Genomic DNA, 25,074 nt, shown 5'->3' with positions numbered 1-25,074 from the left:
ACTTAAGAGTTTAGGTTAAACTGAAGAGTGCTATTGATCGGGCGGGCATGGTCACAGACAAACGCTGAAGTGTGGAACAGGGATTTTATTATCTTGTGTTCAAACTAAAACACCTCAAAAACTCTTGAACTCAAATATTTCTGCAGCCCAGAACTTCTAATATGACTTGCTAGTGAAAAGCAAAAAGCCAAGAACATACAGTCTCAGCAAAGTCGTAAAAAATAGATCATAAATTAGTTTCTTTTGGAAAACAAGTTTACAAAATGTCTTAAAACAAAACCAAGGCTTTCATTCGTCTGACAAAAGGCATTGCCGTGAAAACAAATCATAACACAGGAATAACTGTATTCCGCAGAAACAATGAGGCCGTCTGTCATGTGCTTTACTCAAATTTCCCTCTTGAATGCATCCAGGTTATGTAGTCGGGTGTCTTGTTTTATTTTAACAAGGCACACAGTTACAGTTGGTCGCTCAGCAAATGAAGCATCAAGACATTTTATTGCTTGGATCGAAGTGCCTCTTTAAGGGTTTGCACATGCTGGGATGCTCCGATCACACTTCTATGTTGACCTTTGCGAAGCGGTAGTGCAGCGAGGTGGCGTTACGCAGCAGCAGCGTCCCTCTGTGCTCGGCCGGCTGGCTCAGGAGAGTATCCACCAGGCCGGCCGCGCTGACGAAGCCCAGGGCCTCCCCGCAGCCCGCAGACAGGGAGAAGTCCCCCTGAGTGACCCAGCCCAGACCCACCCGGGCGCAGTGCGAGGCCACGCTGGGCAGGGGGTCCGGCCACAGCCCAAAGACCAGGGCAGACGAGGACTCGGATGATTCGTCTGGAACGTCTGACTCTTCAGATGACGATTTTTTGGGGTCCTTCTTCTTCTTCTTCTTCTTGATTCGGTGTTTGAAGTGGTCTCTGTGCGGCGGCTCCTGCGGGCCGCTGCCTACTTGGCCTTTGCCCAGCAGCTTCAGGTCCTCGGCGGTTGGCGCACACACCATGGCGTGGAGCTCCGGTTTGCCCTTTGACGGCAGCGAGAGACGCACCCACACCAGACTCATCGGGTGCGTGCTGAGAAATGACATGGCGGCCGAGCGGAGCAGAGGCGGCGCCTCCCCGACCCGACGTAACCTCTGACCTCTGGATGTGGTGGGCCTGCACCAACCGGAGAGCAGCCTCAGAGCCTTCCTGTTCCTGGAGACGCGGAAAACAAAAACAATCCACCGATTAGACCAGCTGGGAAACACTGGAAGGAAAAGTTGCACTTTCTTTGGCCCCATTAAATGTCCTGAGAGACATTAAATTTCCTTGAGAACATTTTTAATTCCTAATGCTGAAAAGAAAGAGGCTGCCAATGGTCGGTGAAGCAATCCAATTTTTCCCCTCATAAAGTCATCCATTACTCAAAGCTTGTGTGATGGCTTTGAGCAGATAGATGCTCCTCTGCCCCGCCACTAATCTCCATGATGAATTGCAGCAATTTGAGTCTGGGTGTACTTTGGGTATTCTCATCAGGGGCATTATGATGAAAGGGAAGCATCAAGCCTGTCAGACGCTCTGCTGGCATCTCAATGACCCACCAGGTTAGTGGGAATCGAAGGATGGAAGTGTACACTTCGCTCAAGAGCCCTTCGAAGTGACTGGTAGAACGATTACTCGGAAATGTAGATTAATTGAGGACTTTGGGGTAAACTTTTTAATAATGACGAAAGTTTATTCTCACAGAAAAGCCAGCATGAGGAGAGAATGGAAAAAACTCCCATTTATAGAAGAGGAGGCAAGTAACAACATACACATTCTTAAGTAGATTTTTGGGGGGGCATCAGTATTAAAAGCATTTTGTTTTTTTTTAACCTTTCTTCCCAACATTTGAATATCTGTACCATCTCCTTCATTTAACCAGCTTGTTTTAACCTTTGAGGACAAATTGGTCACAGTGAAAAGATTAACTGAAGCTGCAGAATGCCTTGAAAAACTCTTTAATTGTAATTCATATAATAATAATAATAAAAATTAAAAAAAAGAAGACCAGCCAGTAGTTTTAATTTAGAGAATAACTTTGATCCCGACTTAAACCAATGATTGGGATTGAGGCTCCGTCGACACAACGTTTTCAAGTGAAAACTTTTGGGGGGTTTTGTCCTCCGTTTACACCACGAGCCGCTGAAAACACAACCTTTTGAAAACGTTCCGACTTTGTCCCGGTGAAAACGGGAAAACTGCACGTGCGCGCCGTGACCGTAGTAAATAGTTATTCTGCTCATTCCAAGTAAATGGGCAATAACAATGTTTCCTCCAGAGTGTCCCGACTCCCAGTCCGTATTCTCCCGGGACTTCGGGGTTTTGAAGTTGACCGTCTGCATAATAATCATCCAACTTTATCGTCTGTCCACATGAATGTCCGTGTACTCCCATTGTTAATCTTTACAGCATATTGTTCTCTGCACATGTGTAAGGTTCGATTACAATAACAACCAACAGCACCCACTAGTGGCCCAACATGAAATCTACATAGTTTTGAGCATTTTAGCCATTTCTGCATTTTCACTTGACTGGTCGTGTAAACGGGGCCTGAATCTGTCGTTGCTAAAGCTTCCGGTGGTTGTATTCACTCTGGCAGTATTAAAGTTCTAACAGTTCAAATATGTGCGTGAACATGTACTACCCACCCTCACCAGTTGATTTTACTTCTGCACTCGACTACGTCACAAATCCTGCACTTTTCTTTTTTCACACAAATATCTGTAGTGTATACTCGAATACAGACTTTTCCACTCTTTTGTTACACGTACACAAAAAGCACGCCATGTTTAGCAAGGCAAACAAAAATTTCTTCATGAACTTGTTTTGAAATCATGGGATTTGTTAAGATTGCAGCTCTGTGCTCATGTAGATTTTTTTTTTTTTTTTAATTTAAACAAATTCCTTATATACAACCGAACATGTTAGGTAGATGTTACCAAAAAAGCAAAAGAAATAATTTAAATAACTTTGTGTGTACATACTAACTGTAGGTGGACTGCACATATTTTTTACATTAAAATTTAATATTTCTTCAGAAATAAATGCAAGTGGACCAACCTGGAATTCCCAATGGTTTCAAAAACACTTCTAAGGTTACTGAATAAAGAAATACGATTTCTTTTTGTGAGAAACTAACATACTATAACTATAACAGACTGTATCCTGCCTCCTCCATTGCTACCTACAGTAGGATCAGAAGCTCTGATGTAACTTTTAATCATCTCGTTGCCAATGAAAAGCTTCTTGCTCTCATCTGTTACGGCTTCCTGACACAAGGTTACACTGCGATTCAAGCCGTTCTGGGTTTACTGGATGTGGTGGCAGATTTTCTCCCTTCTAAGTGTTTACAGTTGGATTCATTCATCAGACTCGCCGGATGTCAGGTTTGTCTCTTTGTGTCAAAGATCAAACAGTTTCACTCCAAACCCACGTTTGAGATCTTGGACAACGTTTCTCTTCCTGATAATCATCAAGGTTCATCGTTGCTCCGACACGTTGAGTGCCTCTGGTTACCGGGGCAAAGCAGCCCCACAGCGTGATGGTGCCTCCGCCGTGTTATATAGTTGATAGGTTGAACTTTTTCTTTCGAGAAGAATTCTTTAGGAGTTTAACTTTAGTCTTACTATATTCCTCTCATTGAGTTTCTTCATCGTTCCTCTTACAGAAGAATCTCAACACTTTGAACAGCTGAAATATTCTATAGCATGCCTAGTTCATATTAATTTTTTGACATCATTGGTAAGTTACTACATTGACATTATCAGGTATTACATTATTAACATATTCCCGTGGGCTCACCACCTGCAGGAAGGTTCTTAATTGGTGCATTGTGATCTGGGTGACGGTGCTCAGACTGTCACCCCCGCGACCGGGAAACGGATAAGCGGAAGAAAATGAATGAATGAACATTATTAACATTACACTATTGGTTGCTACAGACATCCTGTTGTCACAGCATTAGGAGAGACACAGTTTTATGTCCTATAAAGTGCAAAATGTGCATTTTCTTCATATTTTATATTGTTCAATGTTTGAAATATATTTGAAGTGATTTGAGAAATTCTGTATTGTTGTGGAACTGGTGGCCTTCGTAATGTCTATTTCCTATTATAACAGTTTTCAAATACCGGTTCCACCTTTCGTTACTCATAAACCACAAAGTGGAGATTTTAACAAAGCTGTTTCATGCTTTATAAACAAGTATGAGAAACATTCACTGTAATTTTTTTCTCTCCTCATATCTTACGTGACACTGAACTTTACCTCAGCACGGTGAAGCGGCTCGGAGGCTTCGATACGTCCAGCTGTGACGTCTTCTCCACCTCCATCGTGGCTTCAGGTTGTGCTGTCTGGCTGTCTCCTTCCCGCTCCTCTCCACCTCCTCCTCTGGCGAGGAGCTCCCACTCCTCTGCCAGCTGTTGCCACGGGCAACGGAAAGGAGCCAGACACCCATTTTTGATATAATTGGTCCTCTTGGCGGGCGGATGCCTGCAGTGGAGGTGGGAAGGTCATTCCACTGTCAAACTGAGGGGTTAAACTGCCAGTTTCTGGAAGACGCGACCACCGCTGAATGATGGACTATACCAGCATCATTAACATCTCGTCTGCACGGTGGGAAAGAGCCGCTTCATGGAAATTAGTGTGAAGAGTTTGGAGGGCTTCTTTCCATCAGAGCCTCTAATTTACAGGCAGCTGGAGATCATTCAACGTAGTCTTTACAGATAATTACACAACAACACCATGACAAAGCATTTCTAGCTCCAGTATTGTCTCACGTCACCTTACACTGTGTTCATCCAACAGAAAACTCCTACCATCAGGATTGTTAATAGAAAATGTCTATTTTGTTGTCCCTTTTCACATTGGCTTCCTTCTACTCTCGATACAAACCCACACTGAAGTTTTGACCTTGAGTGTAGGAGGCCGGGCTGGAAAACTCAACACAATTCCCCACCGGGGGGGGAATTCAGGGTTGGTAACAGTTAGATTAAAATTTATTAGAAAAACAAAAAGAGGAGAGATGTTGGACTCCGGGTAGCATCTTAAGATTTCTATCTGCGACCTCTCATACTTGCTCAACGTTCTTGCATCGCAGCCGTTGCAGATAAAAGCCAAAATAGTATTATGAGATAAAAGTCTTGGCAGCACAATGTGTTCCTGATGAGGATACTTCCTCTCATGTTTCTGATAATACTAATCACAAACATGCATACAGAGTAATGGTTAGTCATCCCTCCCTTCAGCTGACCTTGTAAACTTGTCCAAGAGCGCGGCCTCCTGCTCCTCCTGGAAGCGGGCGCCTGCGGGGCAGTCGGGGTAATCGTGGGGGAAGTGGGGAGCGGCTTTATTCTGAGAGTGTTTCAGGCTCATGTTCAGCCCACCAACACGAACCCCTCTGTACACCTGGAGGGCAAAATAAAAGACTTTAAGAGACAAACTTGAAGGCATACAGCCTGAATTTCAATTTCAAGGTACATTTAACATTTTCACAGCACTGATCTGAACATGCATCTGTAGCAAAATGTGGATGCGGCAAAGCGAATAGTGAAAAATATCTTCAAGACAAACTGCAGCATCTCTGCTCCAATACAAAAAAAACCCACAGAAGTATTTCTGCATTAGAAATTACAAAATGGTAAAAACCTCCACTGAATTGTGAGGGGTAAGATTCACGAGTCACAACCTTTCTTGACTATAACAGGTATAACATGTTTTTAATGTCTTAAAACAGAGGAGTCCACATTTAATTCATTTATTTCACAAAACGACTAAGTTTAGGCATTTATAATAAATGGAATATGTAAGCAGCGGATGAAAACTGGTGGAATCTCAGATTCATCTTTGTCTTTAGCCTGTCAAAAAGAAAAGTGTATCATCTCTTATCATACACTTCCCAGGATTTTGACATTATGGACACAGGCTTGCTTCTTTAACCTCTAAGCCACGACATGGATACATACAATTTTCTGCTTTTGAACAATTATTAAGTAACCACGGCTCTGAAGTGATTAAAATTAACAATCGCTATCACACATTACTGCCGTTTTGTTTCTGAATACACACGCAGAAACTAACCACGGGACACGAGGGGTGGGATGTTGAGCAGTACTGATTGTCATGCCACGTCACAACCAATGAGAAGCATTTAAAAGCTTCTAAAAGACAACATTGAACATGTAACTGCTTGTAATCACCAACCTACTCTGTACCTGAGGTGACTTGTTCTGTTTTAAGAAAATAAATAACGCTTATCAAACAGCAGTGGAAAACAATGATTTTAATTTTGGAAGGGGAACCTAACAATACTTCAATACAGAGTTAAAAAAAAAAAACTGATTAGAATGCACTAAGAAATGAAGCTGCTTGGTCTTTCAATCAATTTTTCACCCGAATGCAACAAATTAGAAAAGCAAAACAAGACAAAAGCTCCCAGCTTTGTGTGAGCACTGCTGGTGCGGTTGTACCTACCAGAGGGATCCAGAAGGCCATGCCCCAGCCTTTAGGAAGCAGCAGGTCCCATCCAGCACCCCAGCAGCTCATCTCCTGGCCCACCTGCTTGCCGGGCTGGTGGACCAGGAGGACGGGGACTCGGCCCTGCAGAGGAGTAGGGCTCAGTCTGGAGCCGGGCACAAGGACCTCACTTCTCAAACGGTTCAACTCCTGCAGGCACAAGTTTATCAACGCATGATTTTAGATACAAAGAAGTATTTTAAGAATGCCAACACCTTTACTACAAGCCCAATGAAACCACTGTTGTGTAACATTTGCGTCAAGAACAAAGATAAACGCTACCTGCTCAGACATTTTGTTCTCGGTGACGTTGTCTCGGACCGAACGTTCCCACAAGAAGCTCTGACAGCAGTGCTCCGGAACTCCTCGCAACACCAGCTCCTTCCTCCTCTCGTTGTCCACCTCTGGAGAGGAAACGGAGACACAACATGCTCCTGTATGAGCAGCATCAAGTTCTCCACCTCTGGATCATAACCCCCATCAAGTGAGCAGACAGTGACATGTTTGACACTCCGTAGTGTCGATGTCTTCAATACTACTTGTGATTGAGGTAAGATAGAGTTTAATGCTTTCAAATAGTCTTTAAAATAGTTTGTGTCCATTTTCTATAGTAACTGGTGTGTAAATAGACATTTGAGATTAATAAACCAGATTAGGTTCTCCATCAAGGAAGGTAAGAAAGATCAAACCCACTTTAAATATAACTCATGAAATGTGAAGAACATTACATGTTGACTTGTTCTGGGGTCAAAAACAAGCTTACTGAACAAAACCATCAGATAGCTTTGGCACGGACACTTTTTATCCTCACTTACACATGCAGGCCTGAAGATGGACTGAAAATGATATTAAAGATGGACTTTGATCCTTCTAAAATTTACCTTGCAGGCTTGAAGGTAAATAATTAAGCTGGAGCGCCATGAAGCTCAGCGTCTTGCCTCTAATAGTGAAGCAGTAAAGTCAGAGCATCTAATGGAAATAATAGACCAATCACTGAAATATGTAAAAGTTTAAACAATTCATTGTCATTTCAACCTTATTTATTGAATTGTCCATTTTATTAAAGTTAAAGATCTTTGCATCTTTTCCAATCAAAATGTGCTGATAGTGAACCTTACTGACCTGAACAAACACAACATAGACCAAATCTTTGTGATTTGGAGTGCGAAGCTGGTCGGGACGATAGGATATTGTTTTATGGATTGTGTCGTTTATATGAGCCTGTGATTGAGGACTGCACTGAATACTTTGGTTTCAGAGGTTGGAAAATAGCCAGAACGATTTTTATGACTGATCAAAACAGCAAAGAAACTAATATTTAACATTTGTTCATATCTGATTCGAAAAGAGGCTCCTTTTTAAAAAAAAAAGAAATCTTATTTTCCTAGTACTTTTACATAAAATCACACAATCGCTCCATCTGATTGATGATTTTCACTGATGGAATAATAAACAGGTGTGGTAAACTCCTCCTCACATAAGCAGCTGTTGTGGGTCACTGAGTGTGTTCGGAGTGCAGGGTCCTGCCAGGATTCGAACCTGGAACATCTGCATGGCCAGGCAGAGGCCCCCCGGAGCACAGGACCAGATGTACACTCACTCAAACAACCTCATGGCCACAAACAACAGTCCTATTCTGTCCTGTTTCACTTTTTGTTTTGTCACGTGGCAGGTCAGAGTTTACCTTGCGTCTGCTGTACACAGGGCAAAGCTTTAACCTTCTTTCTGGGTAAAGTCAGCCTGGGGTCCTCCACGGTGAGACCCAGCACTGTGCCAGCAGGGAGCTCAGCGCTGGAATAGATGCCTGCACGGGAAAGACACACAAGGTTACACAAACATTAAAAAAATTAACTTTACGTCACAGAGGAGACAAACAAGCGAGGGAACAAACCTTTGAGTAGGTGGAAGACTTCAGTTTGTTGTTGGTGCAGGTTCAGTTTGCCTTCATCCATGCAGAGTTGAGGCCACCACAGAGGAGATCCCTGCGATTTATTCTGAAAGGAATTAATACATTCAGCTCGACTCGTAATGACTGAAATCACATGCAAACAATGCAGTCCTTACATCACAGCCTGGAGCTGCTTCCAAGGTCTCCGCCAGCACTGAGTGGGACTGCGGTCCAATCAGACGATACCGTACCATCTCCATCGAGAGGTCGCTGCAGCAGAAACAAAAACATTAATCATTTTGCTAAAACTGTGTCAGAATCAAAGTGGGTGGAAAGAAACTGACTTTAAAACGATTCCAGTTGAGCCGGACTTCCAGGTTACAGGTGTGGAAGGTGATCTTGTTCCATCTCCCAGGATCTTCTTGGCAGGAGGCCCGCTGGTGTTCTTACAGCTTTGCTTTCTCTTGGTCCCGGGTATGGGCTTGGCTTCTGGAGCGATTTCAGGTTTCAGCTCTGGTTCTACAGCGGGCTGGACCACTGCAGGTGTGACCACTGGTACAACTGGAGGCACCACAGCCTCAAAGCACTGACACACAACCTTTAACTCAGGGAGCAGGTCCTGTACGGAGGAGAACAACCTTTAGTAGACCTCTTTAAATCCTCAACCGCAAAACTATTTGCAAGCGTGTTACTACACCTGCTTGAGCATGGGATGAGCCCAGATCCAGAGCTGCCTGTGGGCCGAGCCTGGTGTACGGGGCCTCCAGAGGAAGGTGACGGTGCCTAGCGGCTGTGAAGGGTACTGCCCTGCTCTGTACACCATGACACTGCCCTGTCTGCAGCCTGACAGACACACAGCCGCAGCAAACGTAGGACCTACCACAACAAATAACATCTGAAACTCTCACTTGTGTTGTGATTCAATACAAACAGTTGGCGAGGATAAACAGACTTGTTTGTTCTCACCGGCTTCCTTGCTGTTCAGCTGTGACAGAGCAGCCAGCAGTTTGTCCTCCTCCCCCTGGAGCTCGATGCAGCAGTAATAAGAGAGATCCTGAGTAAACAGAGCCACGGAGGTTAGGCGGGGCTGATTTTCCAGCCTATAAAGCACCAACCACCCTGGTGCCCTGTGCGACCTCACCTGCAGGAGGCAGTGGCTGCTCATGGCTCGGTAGCATGGCCGGTAGCATTTGTATGTGGGTCGGTCCCCAAGGCAGTAGCCCCACTTCTTCACCATGTGGAAGCGCTTGGCGTGCCAAATGTGCGTCTCCAGCCAAATGTTCTTCCGCTGGCGGCGGTTGAACTCCAGCAGCAGGTTGCCATGCCGCCGCCGGGCTTTGCGGCTTTTCCTCTTGGCCTGTTCCTTCTTCCTCTTCGTGCCGGCCTGGAGGCTCTTCTCCCGCTGGGAGGACGGAGGACAGAGGAAGTGTCAGTGAACACACCAGAGACCATCACTGAGGCTGATCACGTGTCACAAAGGACAAACTAAACGTTACCATTCTGTTGGCCAGGTCTCTCAGCCTGTGCGGAAGCCGCCTGGTGTTGTGGCTCATCGCCCGCCTCCTCATGTGTTTGGGGAGAGCTCCGAAAACGTGGCTGCTGCCCGTTGTCTTGGTGACGGCCTTCAGCATGGCGCCCACCTCTGCGGCCCTGGCTCTGGCGAAAGCTCCGGCTGGGCAGGGACAGATGGGAGGGTTAGCCAGAGTGAAATTCACACCTCATTAAGCTGAAAGTAAAGGCTTTAACATGCAGAAGCAGCAAGTGTAAAAGACTCAAACGGCATTCAAAGCCATCGACACTACCAATAATATAAAGGCTAATTTTGTTTGCATTGAAGTTCCAGTGAAGAGAGAGAAGTCTCTGTTCAGGCTAAATTATTGGATGTACTCTTCGAACATGTGCATCAGTTTGGATCAGAGTATTTGTAAAATGTAAACACTCAGGTTAAGACGCTTCTGGAGACGCCAAGATCGAATCAAAGACAGAAAAAACATTTGACATGTTCACCTTTTCGCTGATCTTATTTGAGTTTTGGATTGACTAGTGTTTCCTTCATGTATGGAAACGCCTTAATTCTTCAGATAGAGTGATGCCTTCTTACTGTAGAACTGCTGACCAATGACTGATCAACAAACGGAGTCCATGTAAGAGCACTGAAACTTCATGAAGAGATTCTTCCACCTGAATATGAATCACTTTGTGAAAACTCAGAGCATGTTTTATCCCTGAAATGGGGGAAACTGAGTTTTTCGTTTAAGGAAGAGAGCTGAATTAAGTCACCATGGTAACAGGCTGGCAGGTTTTGTAGAGGAAACCCCGAGTATCACCCGTCTCCTCCCACCTGAAGCAGCTACTAGAAATTAATTGTCCATTATTTAGTATAAATAAAGAAGCTGGATCTTTACTTGTATTGACATATTATGGTGGCTGTGTTTCTTTATTTACCCTCTCAACTGCAAATTTATTTAAACAATTCATATACTCTTAGTTTTGGGTTATTTTTGAGGGAGGGCGGGGGGTTGTGTTTGTTTTTTCTTTTTCCTTTCTCTTTTTGCAAAGTAATACAATGGCATGATGTACAACTTTGTTCTTTTGTTTATTTGTCAAATCTAAAAAACAATAAAACTGTTTAAAAAAAGAAAAAGAAAGAAAGAAATGCCTGTGTGTGTGTGTGTGTGTAGTATTTTATTAATTTATTGAGTGTTGCTGTCCACATCGTCACATTTTAAATGACTCCACTTCAATAAAAATGTCTAAAAACTGTTACTCTACTCAGTAGGATATTAACAGAGGACGAGTTCAAACAACATTTTCTTACTGGTTTAAATTACTACTTGAATAGATATTTTTTTTAATTTAAAAGGCTACATCAATTTAAATACTGAAATAAAATCAAAATGAGGTACAATCAGAGCATATCTACATATAAGCCTTTTCATCCTGAAAGATGTTTTTATATTTAATGTTTAGCTGCTTCCAAGTTGCCTTTCTCCTGCTGGAGTGCACCTAAATGAAATTCAGATTTTACACCGATTTATTATTTCTAACTGTATACTACAATCTTAAGTTAAATGTTGAGTAAATGGAGTAATGTGTTCAAACTCATGTGTTGTTTCATGCAGCAAGTTTCTCCCAGTCGTCTCTCTCCTCCGCTGCTGCAGCGCCGGGACTTTTCCGACAAAATAGCTCCGTTTTCGGTCTGTTGCCATGGTGACTCGTGGTATCGGGGCTCCATTGATGATGGCTTTTTATTGTGGTTGTGCGCGCGCTTAACTCACATACTGAGAGTTGATTGAACTAATTCAGATCTGCTGTTCTGGAACCGGAAACTCTGAATGTCCCTCCTCAGGGTCAGTGGACTCAGGCCACGTTTACACGTACCTGGGAATCTGAAAAAAACTATATTTCTTTGCGTTTGGGCCGCGCATTTACACATAAACGCAGCTACAACTCACCACAAACGATGATTCCTGAAAACTCGGGCCACAGTTGAGATCTGGATAAAATCTGTGGGTACGTCCGAATTGTCCCTCCGATCTCCTTACCAAGGACTTTACCTTAACCCCGTGGATGACGTCACGGTGTTAAGGAAAGGTGTTAGGAGGCTTCCTAAAGGAGTTAGTGAAAGGTGATCACGGTGGTGTGGCAGTCGGACGGCACTTTCACTTAGTGACGTCATAATAATGCGACGGCGGAGCAAGTTAGTGACGTCCTCCATGGTGGGCAAAGAACTACAAGTTTCTGAAAATTTACTACAAAAACGCATTTGGGGTTTAGATGATTTAAAGTTGTTCAAGGAAGATTATTGCTTTGGTAACTTACATGATCTGCTCCCTTTTTTCCGACAATGCGAGTTTCCCTGAACGCTCGGTTGAGTGTTGTCCCTTTAAATGTTGTCGCCGCAAGGGATTGTGGGGCAGCATGAGCTCGTCTCCTTTGCTAAAGGATGCATCAGTGGTTCCTAAGCTAAAGGAGGTTCTAAAGGAAGCAACGAGCCTCCTTTCCTTTGCTTATTGAGAATTCAGACAGTCCTTATCATGACCGCCACACAAAACACTTCCGGGGTTCAGGAAAAGTTGATAGATAAGGAGATAGGACGGACAATTCGGACGTACCTTGAGTCTCTGTTTGCATCTAAAGGCGGGTCGGCGGATATTTACGTCACAATTCGGGAAGTCCTGCTTTTTTTCCAGGATTCTGATTGGCTATCATGGCTTCATGCTTCTTGTTACACTGCCCCCTACAGGTTTGACATGCTCATAGCAGCTCTGAACGAGCTGAATGTAAATTAAGATATTTTTTAAAATGTAGAAAGGGAAATATTTGTTTTTGGGTTTTTTTTGAACTGGGAATGTGTAAACATGGCCTCAGAGTTCAGGAAGTGACTAAGCGATTGTTGAACCTCCTTTCTGGAAAACCCCACTATGTATAAGAAAAAAATAAGCTTTTTGTACATGCAGATCAACAGTAGTACAGGGTTTAACACTTGTCGTGGAAGTTTTAAGGCAATCCCAGCAGTTCAAATCATATCAAGAACTTGGGTGGGACAGTAGATTTAGCTACGAAATGTGCACTTCACTGAATCAACATTATCTTTGACATTAACCCTTTTACAAACAGTCTTCAAGGAAATTAAGCTGAAAGAGAATGGAGCTGTGGCTCTGAGAATTTAATTGATGTGGGGAAACACTTATACAGTGTAGAAGTAGACTGAGAATGAAACATCATTTAACCTCTTTACAGAATCTAAAGCTGATGTCACTTGGATGGCAACGTCATTTTCTGCTGCCTTGCTATTGGTTGTAAACATCCCACTGTGATGACAAGCAGTGTGACCGTGTCTGACATGGTCAGGAAAAGAAAATCTCAAGCTGTCCATGTACCCCTTAATGTACGCATTGTGACGGACTGAGGACACGTCAAGGGAAGACCTGCTTTTCCTCTTTTGAATGCAAACTGCTTCTGTCGATGAACAGACAAATGTTGGAGGCAGCAAAGTGTGTGTTTCCGACAGGACGACGTCTTTACCGGTGATGTGCTTCGGCATCTCTTTGGAGTAGCCTCCACCATCTCTACGATGACCACGCACCCATCCGCTTTGGTGGGGGGGTTTGTTTGGGTTTCCTGTAGAGGGATGCACAAGAGATGAAGCTTTATTGGAAAAACTGTTATCATTTCAGGGCCACACACAGTCACGTGCATGCAAAGTCAGCAAAAGCAGCTGATGTCCAGGGGAAATGTCTGTGAGCTTTACAGTACAAATGAAACACGATGCTGGTTATTTCTGAACTGAACCCAACAATTCCTCAAAAATGGCTCATCATTTTTTTTTTTTTGGTTCAGATATTTGACTTGTGTTTGCAAAGAAAGGTTTGCAAGAGTAAGAACAATAAGTGTGAAAGTGGGATGAGAAGTGACTACTACAAATACTGACATTATTGTAGACTAGTGGTATTTTGGGTTGCTTGTACTATCTGGTGTATGTACACGTTTGATCTTGGAATTTACTTTATAAGTCTCAAGTGGCTACCAAATGACAATTTTACTCACTTTTCAATCCTTTCATTTTGAACCAAATATTTGTTTTCTTTTAACAGAGAAAATCCAGCCTTCTGTTTACCTGTTTACAAAGCAAAGTGCCATAGCGACCTTTGAAGTTCAGTTCAGTCCACACACACACACGCACACGCACACGCGCGCACACACACACACACACACACACACACACACACACACACACACACACACACACACACACACACACACACACACACACACACACACACACACACACACACACACACACACACACACACACACACACACACACACACACACAGAGAGCCTAGTCATCGTACTGGTTCTCGGCGTGTCCCCTCCGTTGTGGGAGCTGCTCTCGGCGGTCAGAGAGGCCGGTGCATACTGCACACTGGTCGGCTGGTTTCTCAGCTTCTTCTCCCGCATCTTCACTTTAGCCGCAGACATTTTCTGTGGAAACAGGACGACAAGCCTGAGTCTTTCCTCACAGCTAACACGAGCCGGAGGGGGGAAAAGAGCTCCCTGTTGCAGAAAGAAAATACACATGGCCACGATAATTAATGATTGAATTCTCACCTTAGGATTCACCAATGACGGCGTGTGTCAGAAACTTCTGTTTAAACGTGTCCGTCCTATACTTTCGCCGTTAGCTCACCATTAGCCTCCATGTGTGGCGTCCTCACGCTTCCTCATGGTCGTGCTGCCAGATACTTGTTTGCTTCCGGGTTGTCATGACAAACGTGGTGTAAACACGCAACAGCCAAAAATGCATCGATGATCGAAAAAGTTTCTCTTTATTCTATCAGTTTTTTCAGGTTTATTTCTAAAGTAATTCTCATATATTTGTATTAGAACAAAGGTATGTATCTTTACGTGTTCTTCCATGGTATATAAAATAACCCATTGCGCATCTTTACTCATATTTACGGTAAAGTCGTCTTTCACCTTCTCCCTGCTGCGGACTGTGCAGTAACTCGCTTCTCTTTCCAGTTTGTTAGACAGCAGTGCAACAGCTCATTTCGTTCTCTCTGTTTGTTAGATAATCAAAGAAATGTCTGCACTCGTCAGGAAGATCATCAGTACGGCCAAGGCTCCTGCTGCCATCGGGCCATACAGGTGAGCAGATTTCAGAGGTTGAAGCTTCAGATTAAATCTAAAAATTTCAGCTGGTTAACAGCTGACACAAGTCTGAATAACACTGAGGCCACATGGCTACAGCAAGTCAATGTTGTGTGAAGAATGCAAATAAAGAACTGCTTTGTTCGTGTTTACTGTGTTCACACAGATGTGTTGAGTTTCCATTGGCTCCGGAGAGGTAGGTTGTGGAGCAAAGTGCATTCATGTCGGATTTCCCCCCGAAACCCTGCAAACTATTACTGAAGGGTTGAATGAAAATGTAATCAGTAAACCATGAAAACAGTTTTCTATTGACGTGATCTCGCAGGATCTTCAAATTCTACTTTGTATTTGTCGTTGAAGCCATTGTTGTTTTGTATACGTTACGTTCTGTATTTCTATTTATAAAAATGTCTACAAGAGATCTACACTTTGTTGATGCAACACCATGTCCACCTTTAAAGAGCCCGCCACTCAAATTGTATTATTTCCATTCAGTCTTTCTTTTTTTTTTTTTTTTTTAAACTTAATCTTAAAAGTTTTTTAATTCATCTGCCTTTTCGTTTCGTTGTGTTCACTAGGGGAGCACACTTTACTTAAGTATCATCATTTAAATGTGACTAATCTTTATTTTTTTAGGGATTTCTCTTCATGGACTCGAATCTAACCATATCAAACTGTTTTAATCACATCTGCATCATTATTTTGTGCTTTTCTGCTTCTGGCGTCTGGCTTGTTGCCACCATGTATGGTTGTAAAGTTGAAATACGTGAAAAAACATATTGACATTCTTGTGTGAATGTCGAGATCATGCTGACAGTAAATTTGCAGTATTTTGTGCTGCAGTAGTGCTCATCATGTCTGTATACCTGTGGGCATGATTTGTACCATTACAAATAGTCCACATGGACTCAAACCACAATATGTGTAACAATAAGAGAGAAGAAATTACAACCCCTCCTCTAAAAAGGTTAGAATGATGTTTTAATGTTGAAACACAATCCCACAATCCCAGAAGCAGTGATATGCAAGTTCTGGGTGTTTTTTTACTGGCGTTTCCCCATTTATATTGTTTTCTATGGGAGGAATATGTGGACTAGAGGCTGGCCAGTTCACCAGCTGCTGCATTGTGTTTTCATACTGCAATAGTATTGCATAGTGTTGAAACTTCCACCTACTTATCAGCGTTAAATTCAGTATATAGATGTGTAAGCTGGCCTCATCATGAGCACTAAAAACCCTATACCATCAGAGAAGTGTGCTTTTGACCAAGCTGGATGGTCCCTCTTTGTCTTTGTCCCTCATAAACAGAGATGTTTTTTATGACTCCTTTCATAATACTACAAGCTGTACATCACAATATAGGTTAATCCTTCACAATTTTTAAACAGTAGAACAATTGTATGTACACCTGTGATGTTTAGACTTTTTTTCTTTGCAGATTGGCAAACATTGTTTTATCTGAGAGAGTCTGTGTTATAGCTTTTTACTGTTGTTTCTTTTAACGAGAGAGAGCCCATTTCTATCTTTGAAGCTGATCTCTATTTATTCCTCGGGGTGAGGGGTCTGTTCAGCTGCTCCGTTTCACAGCAGTTTGCCATCACAAGTCGCAATGTGGTAGACCTGAGTGAATTTATCTCATGAGTGAAAACCTTAACATACAATGACTCAGGGATACGTATATACAGAATATACGTTTATACAGAAAACCAAACAGTCTGCTCAGTCTTTATAAACTCAATGAGAGCCTATTATGTATAACAGTGAAAAAAGGTCTCCCATTAGAGTTCCATTGATGCTATAAAAAAAAGCTAAATATATCCTTGGATGCAGTCAAATAACAAACACCGCAGCACTCCTGTGTAGGAGCAGTCCTCCTTTTGTTATTAAAATTTGTTCATATTTCAGTCGTGCACAGTGTCTCAACCTTTTTAAAATTACATTATAATTGCAGATTACTCGACCCCAAATCAAGAAAAGCAATGACTATGAATAATTCTAATTCAGGAACAGCCAAAATCAAATACAAGTACAAGTACACTTGTGATTTTAGCCTATTTTTTTTACCTGTTGATGTGTGTGTGTCCTTCAGTCAGGCGGTGCTGGTGGATCGGACCATGTACATATCGGGACAACTCGGGATGGATCCTGTCAGCGGACAGCTGGTGGAAGGTGGCGTTCAGGCTCAAACCAAACAGGTGAAACCCCCAAAACCACTGGCAGCCGTCAATTTAATTCAAATTTGTTCCTGTAACGCCGAATACAACACAGTCAACTCATTTCACTTTAACTGACAACAATGCAACAATCTCACATGAGCGAGCAGAGGAGATGGTTGAAAGGAAAAAGTCCCTTTGAAAAGGAAGAAACCTGCAAAGCCAGGCTCAGAGGAGGAGACGTTCTGCTGTTCCAGTTAGGTTAAGAGATAAGAGAAAATTAATGGTTGATAGGTTGATTAATTAAAGAGTGCAACACAAAGTGCTTTACACAGTAAAACGTCCACAGCTTAAGATTTAACAATTTCTCGCACTCCTCACTGTACATTGACTCTTCCTTCAGGCTCTTGTGAATATGGGTGAAATCCTGAAAGCTGCTGGCTGCGCCTATGAAAATGGTGAGGGAATCTTTCAATTATGCACGTGAATATTGTCGCTCCTCAATGTGGACTAAAATCATTTCTGTGTCATTTCTCTCAGTTGTCAAAACCACGGTGCTCTTAGCCGACATGAACGACTTCACCAGCGTCAACGATGTGTACAAGCAGTGTGAGTAGCACTCACTTTATGAGTTGAGCTTTCTCTTGCAATCCAAAGTTCGCCACTAGATGTCAGCACAGTGCAGCACCTTGCATTCTGCCAAAAAGTAAAGAATATAAATAAATCATACTTCACACATTTTCTGTCGAGCTTCTGGAAAACATAAACGCATTGAATGAATGATTCTGTCTTTGTAGAAATCCTCTTTAATGATGTGACTAATTAAAAAGACTGGGTCCAGACATGGAACATGTTCTGATGCATTTGCGTGTGTATTTTTAACCTAAATAATTATATCAGGCACAACAGTTGCAAAACATTTCCCTCTTACTGTCCACGGGCAGAGGGTTGTCCAGTTTACCTGCAGAGCTTTGACTGCCCCTGTGGTCTCTGCTGGCCTCTGGTGGTCTCTAACCCTCTGATGGCAGCAGGTTCATATTGAATCATGATCAGGATTAATACAGTTCCAGGACAGATGCACATCAGGAAATCCAACTGTTTAATCATATTTCATTTCATTGTAACACAAAGGGCAAAATGACATTCACTTTTGTTTTGACTATACATTGGATCCAAAAAGTGACTGTGACATGTCTGGAGGAGCTCATTTACAACCCAACAGCAAATGCATTTTGTAGGTTAAACAGTAATTTGTTAGTTTTAGCTCTGACTTTTTGAAAGAAAAAAAGATTAACTCCAAACTGCCTAAAACAGCATTTCCCACACAGTAATGTTACAGAATCCCGATAGTTTAACTGACGACATAAAGTTTCACCTGTAGACGCATGCTGACACATGCTCGGCTAACATAATCACATTGGAAGTTAATTCGACTGTTATATTATCCATTTTTAGAAGTGAAATTGTTATATTGTAATGGGGAAAAATTCTTATTGCACAATAATCCTCCATGTAAAACCCAAAAGTCCCGTGAAAGTTGCAACTACATAAATGAAAATTATTATTTTTCGTGAATGTGACTATGGAAGAGTGTTGCTCCCCCACTGGACCAGGAGGGTTTTAAATAGTAGTAATTTCTATAAAACCCTGTAGTTGTATTCAGAAAGAAACTTTATTGTGTATTGAGATCTATGTGGTTTGAGGCTATTTCCCATTAGTAGAGTAATGAAATATTCAGCCTACACTTAGAATTTAAAACACTTTTTAAGACAATATATCAACTTAGTAATTTAACCAATTAATTCCATTATTGTTCTCTGGGTTTATTTAATGTGCTTTCATATGACATTGTTTTTGTTACCTTACTTGAGCAGCAACAGTTCACCCTGAGGAAATGTTTAACGTGTCAAGAAAAGGTGAAGAGCAGGTTGAAAACGGTCCCAGGGGCTCTGTGGATGTTTGTCCTGTGGTACTTTACAGCTCACTGTCATGACCAACACGGATCTGTCTGATGCATGTAATGTTTGTGTTGTCTGCAGTTTTCAGCACCAACTACCCAGCCAGAGCTGCCTATCAGGTTGCTGCGCTTCCCAGAGTGAGTTCTTCTCAAAGATGTTTGCGCTTTTCCATGATTCAGTGAAGGTTCACGCCAGAGTGACAGTTTTAATCAAAGCAAAAATGTAGATATTTCTGACAACTGTGAGGGAAACAGATAAAACAGCCACAAATAGAGTGTAAAACTACTAATTTCATTAAAACACAAAGCTTTGCAGGTCGAGATTCTTTAATAAATTGAATATACACAGAGTGAGTGTAGAACCAACTTAGTGACTTTCAGTCTCAATGTGTGAAAGGTTGACGCTTTGCTTTAGTTACATTTTAAAGGTTCCATATTATGCAAAATTGACTTTCTAATGGTTTTGCTAACAGTAATATGTGTCCCCCCAGCCTGAGTACGGGGCCCCAGAAGTGGAGAAAGTGTCATCTCCCTCACTTGATCCACTTTTTGCCAATAGTTGCTCATACAAGCAAGAGATTCTGTGATTTTCCCTTCATGATGTCATGCAGTGAAATAACCACTCCCTCTGGTAGTGGATACTCCCTTTCATGCTCACACACATAGATAAACACTTCCAAAGATTACTGATATACTGAATAAATTCCTCAAGTTATCCTCACAGTTAGCAGGAGCGAGCGTCAGCTACTTGGTAGTAACCACATAAACACGTACGAACAACCTAAGTAATGTATTCAGACACACAATATTTTTTAACTAATCAATCTGAAATGTCCTGCTGCAGCCGCAGTCTGAATTTCTTCAGGAGCCCCTCCTTCTGGGAAATCCACCGTAAACATTAGCGCAATTGTACTGGAAAGCAATCTGGCAGCACTGATTTGCACACTTACACAAATACACTTTGAACACAATGTTGTTGGACCTCTGATGACGATGTAAAAATGTGGAGAAAGTGTGTAATATGGGACATTTAAAATGCATTTATTTGATGTGTTTTATCTGGTTTGATGGTGAAATGGCTTTAATCTGTAAGCAGGGGACAGAGATTATCATTCCTCTACAGTAGAAAATGATTAGCTGAAGAAGAATTTGTAGAGCACAGAAGAAGGGGTGGCTTCTATCCCACCCAGCAAATAGCACCTTGGTTTGAACTCAGCAACAGGAAGCACGTTACCCTCACTAAGCTGGTGGTCTTTCTCTCTTTTCAGGGTGGACTCGTCGAGATTGAAGCAGTTGCTGTTTTGGGCCCTCTGACTAACGCTTAACCAATACAGATGTCACACTAATACAATCATTGTCCTCTTTTGTCCATCAAGCCAGAACTTATATAACAATGTTTTGTTTCATATTTTGAGGACCAGTAGATGATTCATAGTCTTCGGAACATGTTGGACTTTGTTCTCTAAGAAGACAACGCAAGGTTTTCAGTTCCCTCGGCTCACAATTGTCTTACAGCAGCTGTAAAGCAGGAATGTCCAGACTTTTTCCACAAAAGGCCCAAACACAGAAAAATGGGCAGAGACACACAGTCGAGGTGAATGTTTCTGCCCTCGCCGGTTTTGGTTTGGTCATTTATGGTAATCATCAGGAACATTTAGTTTTAAATTAGCCTCGTTTTATTGCAAAGCTCAAAGTACAATACAGTGAAGTTTCGTATGATATTATAATTTCCTTCGGGCCAATTCAGGACAGACCAGAGTTTGGACACCTTTGCTGCAAAGTGTCTGAAACTCTGTATTGTTCAAAAGCTGCACCTACATCAGTGGATGTCTTTATGGAAGGATGATCCACGCAACAGTCATAAATCATTAGATATTTTAACAGTTTTTCTTTCATAAGCGTTAACATGAGCTGGTCATTACTGTTTAGTTACACACACACACGTATACACGCCTCTTCGACTTCTCATCTTCCCACATCCCGTAGTTACATTTATAGTTGAAGCTGCAAGCAGCCTTGAATGGGTCCTCGCTCTTGAGGGACTCTGACAGAGAATGTCAGTCGGCATATATATGACATCTAATGCAGGGGTTCTCAACTGGGCTCACCCTGGGACGCACATTTTCCCATGGTCATCACAGTTTTTTCAAATTGTTAACACACATTGACATGCATAGCACATGCAGGTACATCTCAAAAAATTACAATATCATGAAAATGTTCAATATTTGTTGTCACTCATTTCAGAAAGTCAAACCCAAATATGATATAGGCTCATGACACAGAGTGAAATAATTCAAGCTTTTTTTCTTGAAATGTTGATGATTATGGCTTAAAAGATAGTGAAAACCCAAAATTCAGTGTCTCAAAAAATTTGAATATTACATAACAAGGATATTTTAAACAAAAATGTAGGGCTTCTGAAAAGTATGTTCATTTCTATGCACTCAATACTTGCTTGGGCTCCTTTTGCATGAATTACAGCGTCTTAGCGGCGTGGCATGGAAGCCATCAACCTGTGGCACTGCTCGGGCGTAATAGAAGCCCAGGTTGCTTTGATCGCACCCTTCAGGTCATCTGCATTGTTAGTCTGGTGTCTCTCACCTTCCTCTTGACAATAGAACAGAGATTCTCTCTGGGGTTCAGCTCAGGCCAGTCTGCTGGCCAATCCAGCACAGTAACACCAGGGTCATTGAAGCAGCTTCTGGTACCTTTGGCAGTGTGGGCAGGTACCAAGTCCTGCTGGAAAATGAACTCAGCATCTCCATAAAGCTTGTCAGCAGAAGGAAGCATGAAGTGCTCTAAAGTTTCCTGCTCGATGGCTGCGTTGACTGTGGACTTCAGAAAACACAGTGGAGCGACAGCAGCAGATGACATGGCAGCACAAATCATCACAGACTGAGGAAACTTCACACTGGACTTCAAGCAACGTGGATTCTTTTCCTTCCACTCAACTTTCTCTGAACATGATTGGATCAAGCACTCTGTGAACAAGCAGCTTCTTTAGCAAGGACCTTTTGTGGCAGACCCTCCTTGTGGACGGTGTCAATGACTGTCTTCTGGACATCTGTCCAGTCAGCAGTCTTCCCCATGATTGTGTGGCCTACTGACCCAGACTGAGACCATTTAAAGGCTCAGGAAACCTTTGCAGGTGTTTTGAGTTAACTAGCTGATTAGGGGGTGACACCATGACTTTCCAAAGCTGAACTTTTCCACAATATTCAAATTTTCCAAGACCCTGAATTTTGGGTTTTCATTATCTGTAAGCCATAATCCTCAACATTTCAAGAAATAAAGGCTTGAAATATTTCACTCTGTGTCATGAGCCTATATCATATTTGGGTTTGACTGTCTGAAATGAGTGACAACAAATATTGAACATTTTCCTGATATTCCAATTTTTTGAGATGTACCTGTATATTTAAACTGACACACACAGAGCAAAACCTTTTTTCAAGTCTCCAAAACTTGAAACTGCTTTACACACATTTTGTAATTCAAAATGGAACTTTTTAAATGCACCAAACACTTTCCTCTGCCCGAGACACAACAATCTGACATAAAGTCACATTTCAAAAATTGACATTTAAAATGACACTTCATGAGCTAAATGGAAAATATATGTGCCACCTGGCCAAAAACCTCAGTTGGTTAGTTCAGTTGTTTAATGGTTAATTGTTACCACATCAATCAGGAATGAAGCACTGTGAAAAGATCATAGGTGAGAGCCTTGTTTTTTTACAGCAACGTTGCAGAGAGAGAAAGAGCAAGAGGGAGGATAAGAATGAGAGAAAGAGCACGAGTGACAGGGGTAGAGGTAGAGCTGGTGGAGAAGATAATGGTCCCGTCTATCTATCCATCTATCCATCTATCCATCTATCCATCTATCTATACGATAAATACAGTTAAACAGTAAATACAGTTATTTATTTTTGACCAGCTGCCCGTGACCCACCCAGAACCGGCCCGTGACCCACTTTTGAGTCACACCAACCAGTTGAGAATCACTGATCTAATGAAATGTGAATTTTGGGAGTTGGAGTATGGACAGGTTATGAGACCCCACTTCCTGTTCCCAGCAGGTGGCGATATGTGCGAAGGTTGTTATCACCATATAGCGGGGATTAAATGTGGACTCTAATGCCACGTGTAAAGCTTGAGACAGATCAGAGCATATACACACCAATTCCTGTTTCCAGCAGGTGGCGCTATGGCCGATGGTTGCTGTCGTCATATGGCCGTGATCACAGCTGGACTCTAATGCAATGGGTAAAGTTTGAGGACCATGTTGAGGAATTTTACTGTTCACTTCTTGTTTGATGGTGAATATTAAGCCAATTATTCAGGATTCAGTCAATGAAAACAGATTATGGGAAAGTGTAGTCACTTTGAGCTTTAAAGTACTCAAACATTTTGACTGTACTATCTACAAGATGCATAAGTGGAATAAGATGCTTCGACTTCTTTATAAGAAGCATAAACTTTTTCTTAAGCTTATGCTTCCTCAGAATGTTAACCTGCTTGAGGCAGCTCGGTTAAATGTTCTTTTCTTTTCCAAGATCTTTTTCATTTTGGATTACACAAAATTAACATTCAGACATGTTTTCCATTATTTTCTTTTTCTTCCCTATGCCACCCCATCACAACAACACAATAGTCAGATCGCTCAGGAATGCAGAACGAAAGTATTGCAGAAAGTTCCAATTGGAAGGTTTTATTCCCATCTCCACCTGTCGAAGTGTCCTTGAGCAAGATCCTGAACCCCACACTGCTCCCAATGGGTGGACCGAGGGCCCGGCATGGCAGCTGCCTTCGTTAGTGTGTGAATGGGTGAATGTTGCGGACGGCATAGCTCGGTTGGTAGAGCGGTCGATTCCCATCTCTGCCATCTCTGCCTGCCTACATGCCAAAGTGTCCTTGGGCAAGACACTGAACCCCGAACTGCCCCCCATTGGAGTGACAGTGCCTTGCACGGCTGCAGCCTCCAATGGTGTGGGAATGGGTGAATGTGATGAGCTATGTAAAGCGCTTTGGGGCTGTTGTCAGCGAAAAGGTGCTATATAAGTGAGTCCAATTATTTATATAATGTCATTAACTGTGCAGAGTGCTTTGGGGACTGCTTACGCAGTGTAAAAGTACTATATATGTGAAATTCCGTGCTATTCAGTACGTAAGTTCAATAAGTTCACTCAATGTACTGTGGCTACAAGACGTAAAAGTCCGTGACAAACCACTGAACAAGCACCGTTCCCTCACAATGAAAGGATCTGACAGCCTCAGCCACGTTGTTTTCTCAATTTGCTGGTTTCATCACTCATTCAAAACAAGGGAAGTTAATAAAATGAAAAAAATTTATAAATTGCTGATTAGTATCAGAGAATGTAGTACTTTTAAAACATGACATCTTGAATAAAAAATGTCTGAAAGAAAACTAGTGTGACTTATAACAAAATCTGACTTCTGGTCTATAAAGCTTTGAATGGTTTCCGGCCCAAATACATCTCAGATTTACGAGTACAATATGAAACCTCCAGACCCATGAAGTCCTCAGGAAGAGTTGTGCTAAGTGTTCCCAGAATCATTTCCCAGAAGCTTTTATTTCCTAGGCTCTTCACCGATGGAACAAACGTCCTAGACACCGAGGACTGCTCACACACACTCTTCTTTTAAATCAGGACTTGAAACGTTTTTATTTGCACAGCGTTTCAAATAAACAATAGACATTACTTATTTTATTACCTTTATCTTCATAAAGCTCTTACCTTATTTATTCTCCTTTTTTTAATCCCTTCATCTCACTTATTGTGAATCTTTAAAGTAATGAGTGTGTAGATTAATATCGCTTTGCAGTATCTGTCTCTGAAACGTTCACAAAGTAAACATAACTGTCCAT

The 25,074-nt window shown here is 42.1% G+C and overlaps 2 protein-coding genes across 3 annotated transcripts; one reads left to right on the top strand and one right to left on the bottom strand.

The window, feature by feature from the left end:
• Nucleotides 1-66: 66 nt before the first annotated feature.
• pop1 (POP1 homolog, ribonuclease P/MRP subunit) lies at nucleotides 67-14,659 on the bottom strand. The gene is made up of 16 exons (XM_080471867.1): nucleotides 14,529-14,659; nucleotides 14,273-14,402; nucleotides 13,443-13,538; nucleotides 9,911-10,086; nucleotides 9,556-9,816; nucleotides 9,381-9,468; nucleotides 9,112-9,290; nucleotides 8,759-9,033; nucleotides 8,591-8,684; nucleotides 8,418-8,520; nucleotides 8,211-8,330; nucleotides 6,809-6,930; nucleotides 6,485-6,676; nucleotides 5,265-5,419; nucleotides 4,280-4,504; nucleotides 67-1,186 (listed from the first exon to the last, which is right to left on the bottom strand). Exons 2-16 carry the CDS (start codon nucleotides 14,397-14,399, stop codon nucleotides 553-555), a joined length of 2,847 nt encoding a protein of 948 aa, XP_080327993.1. The 5' UTR covers nucleotides 14,400-14,402; nucleotides 14,529-14,659; the 3' UTR covers nucleotides 67-552.
• On the top strand, nucleotides 14,235-22,492 carry LOC308114745 (2-iminobutanoate/2-iminopropanoate deaminase-like). Of its 2 annotated transcripts, XR_013935636.1 has the most exons (7): nucleotides 14,235-15,068; nucleotides 17,161-17,266; nucleotides 17,628-17,682; nucleotides 17,765-17,833; nucleotides 19,264-19,319; nucleotides 20,450-21,481; nucleotides 22,471-22,492. XR_013935636.1 is itself a non-coding variant. In XM_080471868.1 (6 exons), the coding sequence occupies exons 1-6, from the start codon at nucleotides 15,004-15,006 to the stop codon at nucleotides 20,504-20,506; spliced, it is 408 nt and encodes a 135-aa protein (XP_080327994.1). In that variant the 5' UTR covers nucleotides 14,235-15,003; the 3' UTR covers nucleotides 20,507-22,492. The 2 variants fall into 2 exon arrangements, 1 of the variants encoding a protein (XP_080327994.1); XM_080471868.1 differs by having other exon boundaries at nucleotides 20,450-22,492.
• Nucleotides 22,493-25,074: the final 2,582 nt, after the last annotated feature.

This window comes from Lipophrys pholis, assembly GCF_963383615.2.
Source record: "Lipophrys pholis genome assembly, chromosome: 9".
Taxonomy (NCBI): Eukaryota; Metazoa; Chordata; class Actinopteri; order Blenniiformes; family Blenniidae; genus Lipophrys; species Lipophrys pholis.
The sequence above is the reverse complement of the archived record's forward strand: the minus strand, read 5'-3'. Positions and strand labels throughout refer to the sequence as shown.

Excerpts from the sequence above, each read along its gene's own strand:
- pop1 (XM_080471867.1), bottom strand. The coding sequence starts at position 14,399 with ATGTCTGCGGCTAAAGTGAAGATGCGGGAGAAGAAGCTGAGAAACCAG. Across the intron at positions 9,817-9,910 it reads GAGACCTGGCCAACAGAATG|CGGGAGAAGAGCCTCCAGGC; the intron begins GTAACGTTTAGT and ends CCGTCCTCCCAG. Across the intron at positions 9,034-9,111 it reads CTCATCCCATGCTCAAGCAG|GACCTGCTCCCTGAGTTAAA; the intron begins GTGTAGTAACAC and ends TCCTCCGTACAG.
- LOC308114745 (XM_080471868.1), top strand. The coding sequence starts at position 15,004 with ATGTCTGCACTCGTCAGGAAGATCATCAGTACGGCCAAGGCTCCTGCT. Across the intron at positions 17,683-17,764 it reads TGGCTGCGCCTATGAAAATG|TTGTCAAAACCACGGTGCTC; the intron begins GTGAGGGAATCT and ends CATTTCTCTCAG. Across the intron at positions 17,834-19,263 it reads CAACGATGTGTACAAGCAGT|TTTTCAGCACCAACTACCCA; the intron begins GTGAGTAGCACT and ends TGTTGTCTGCAG.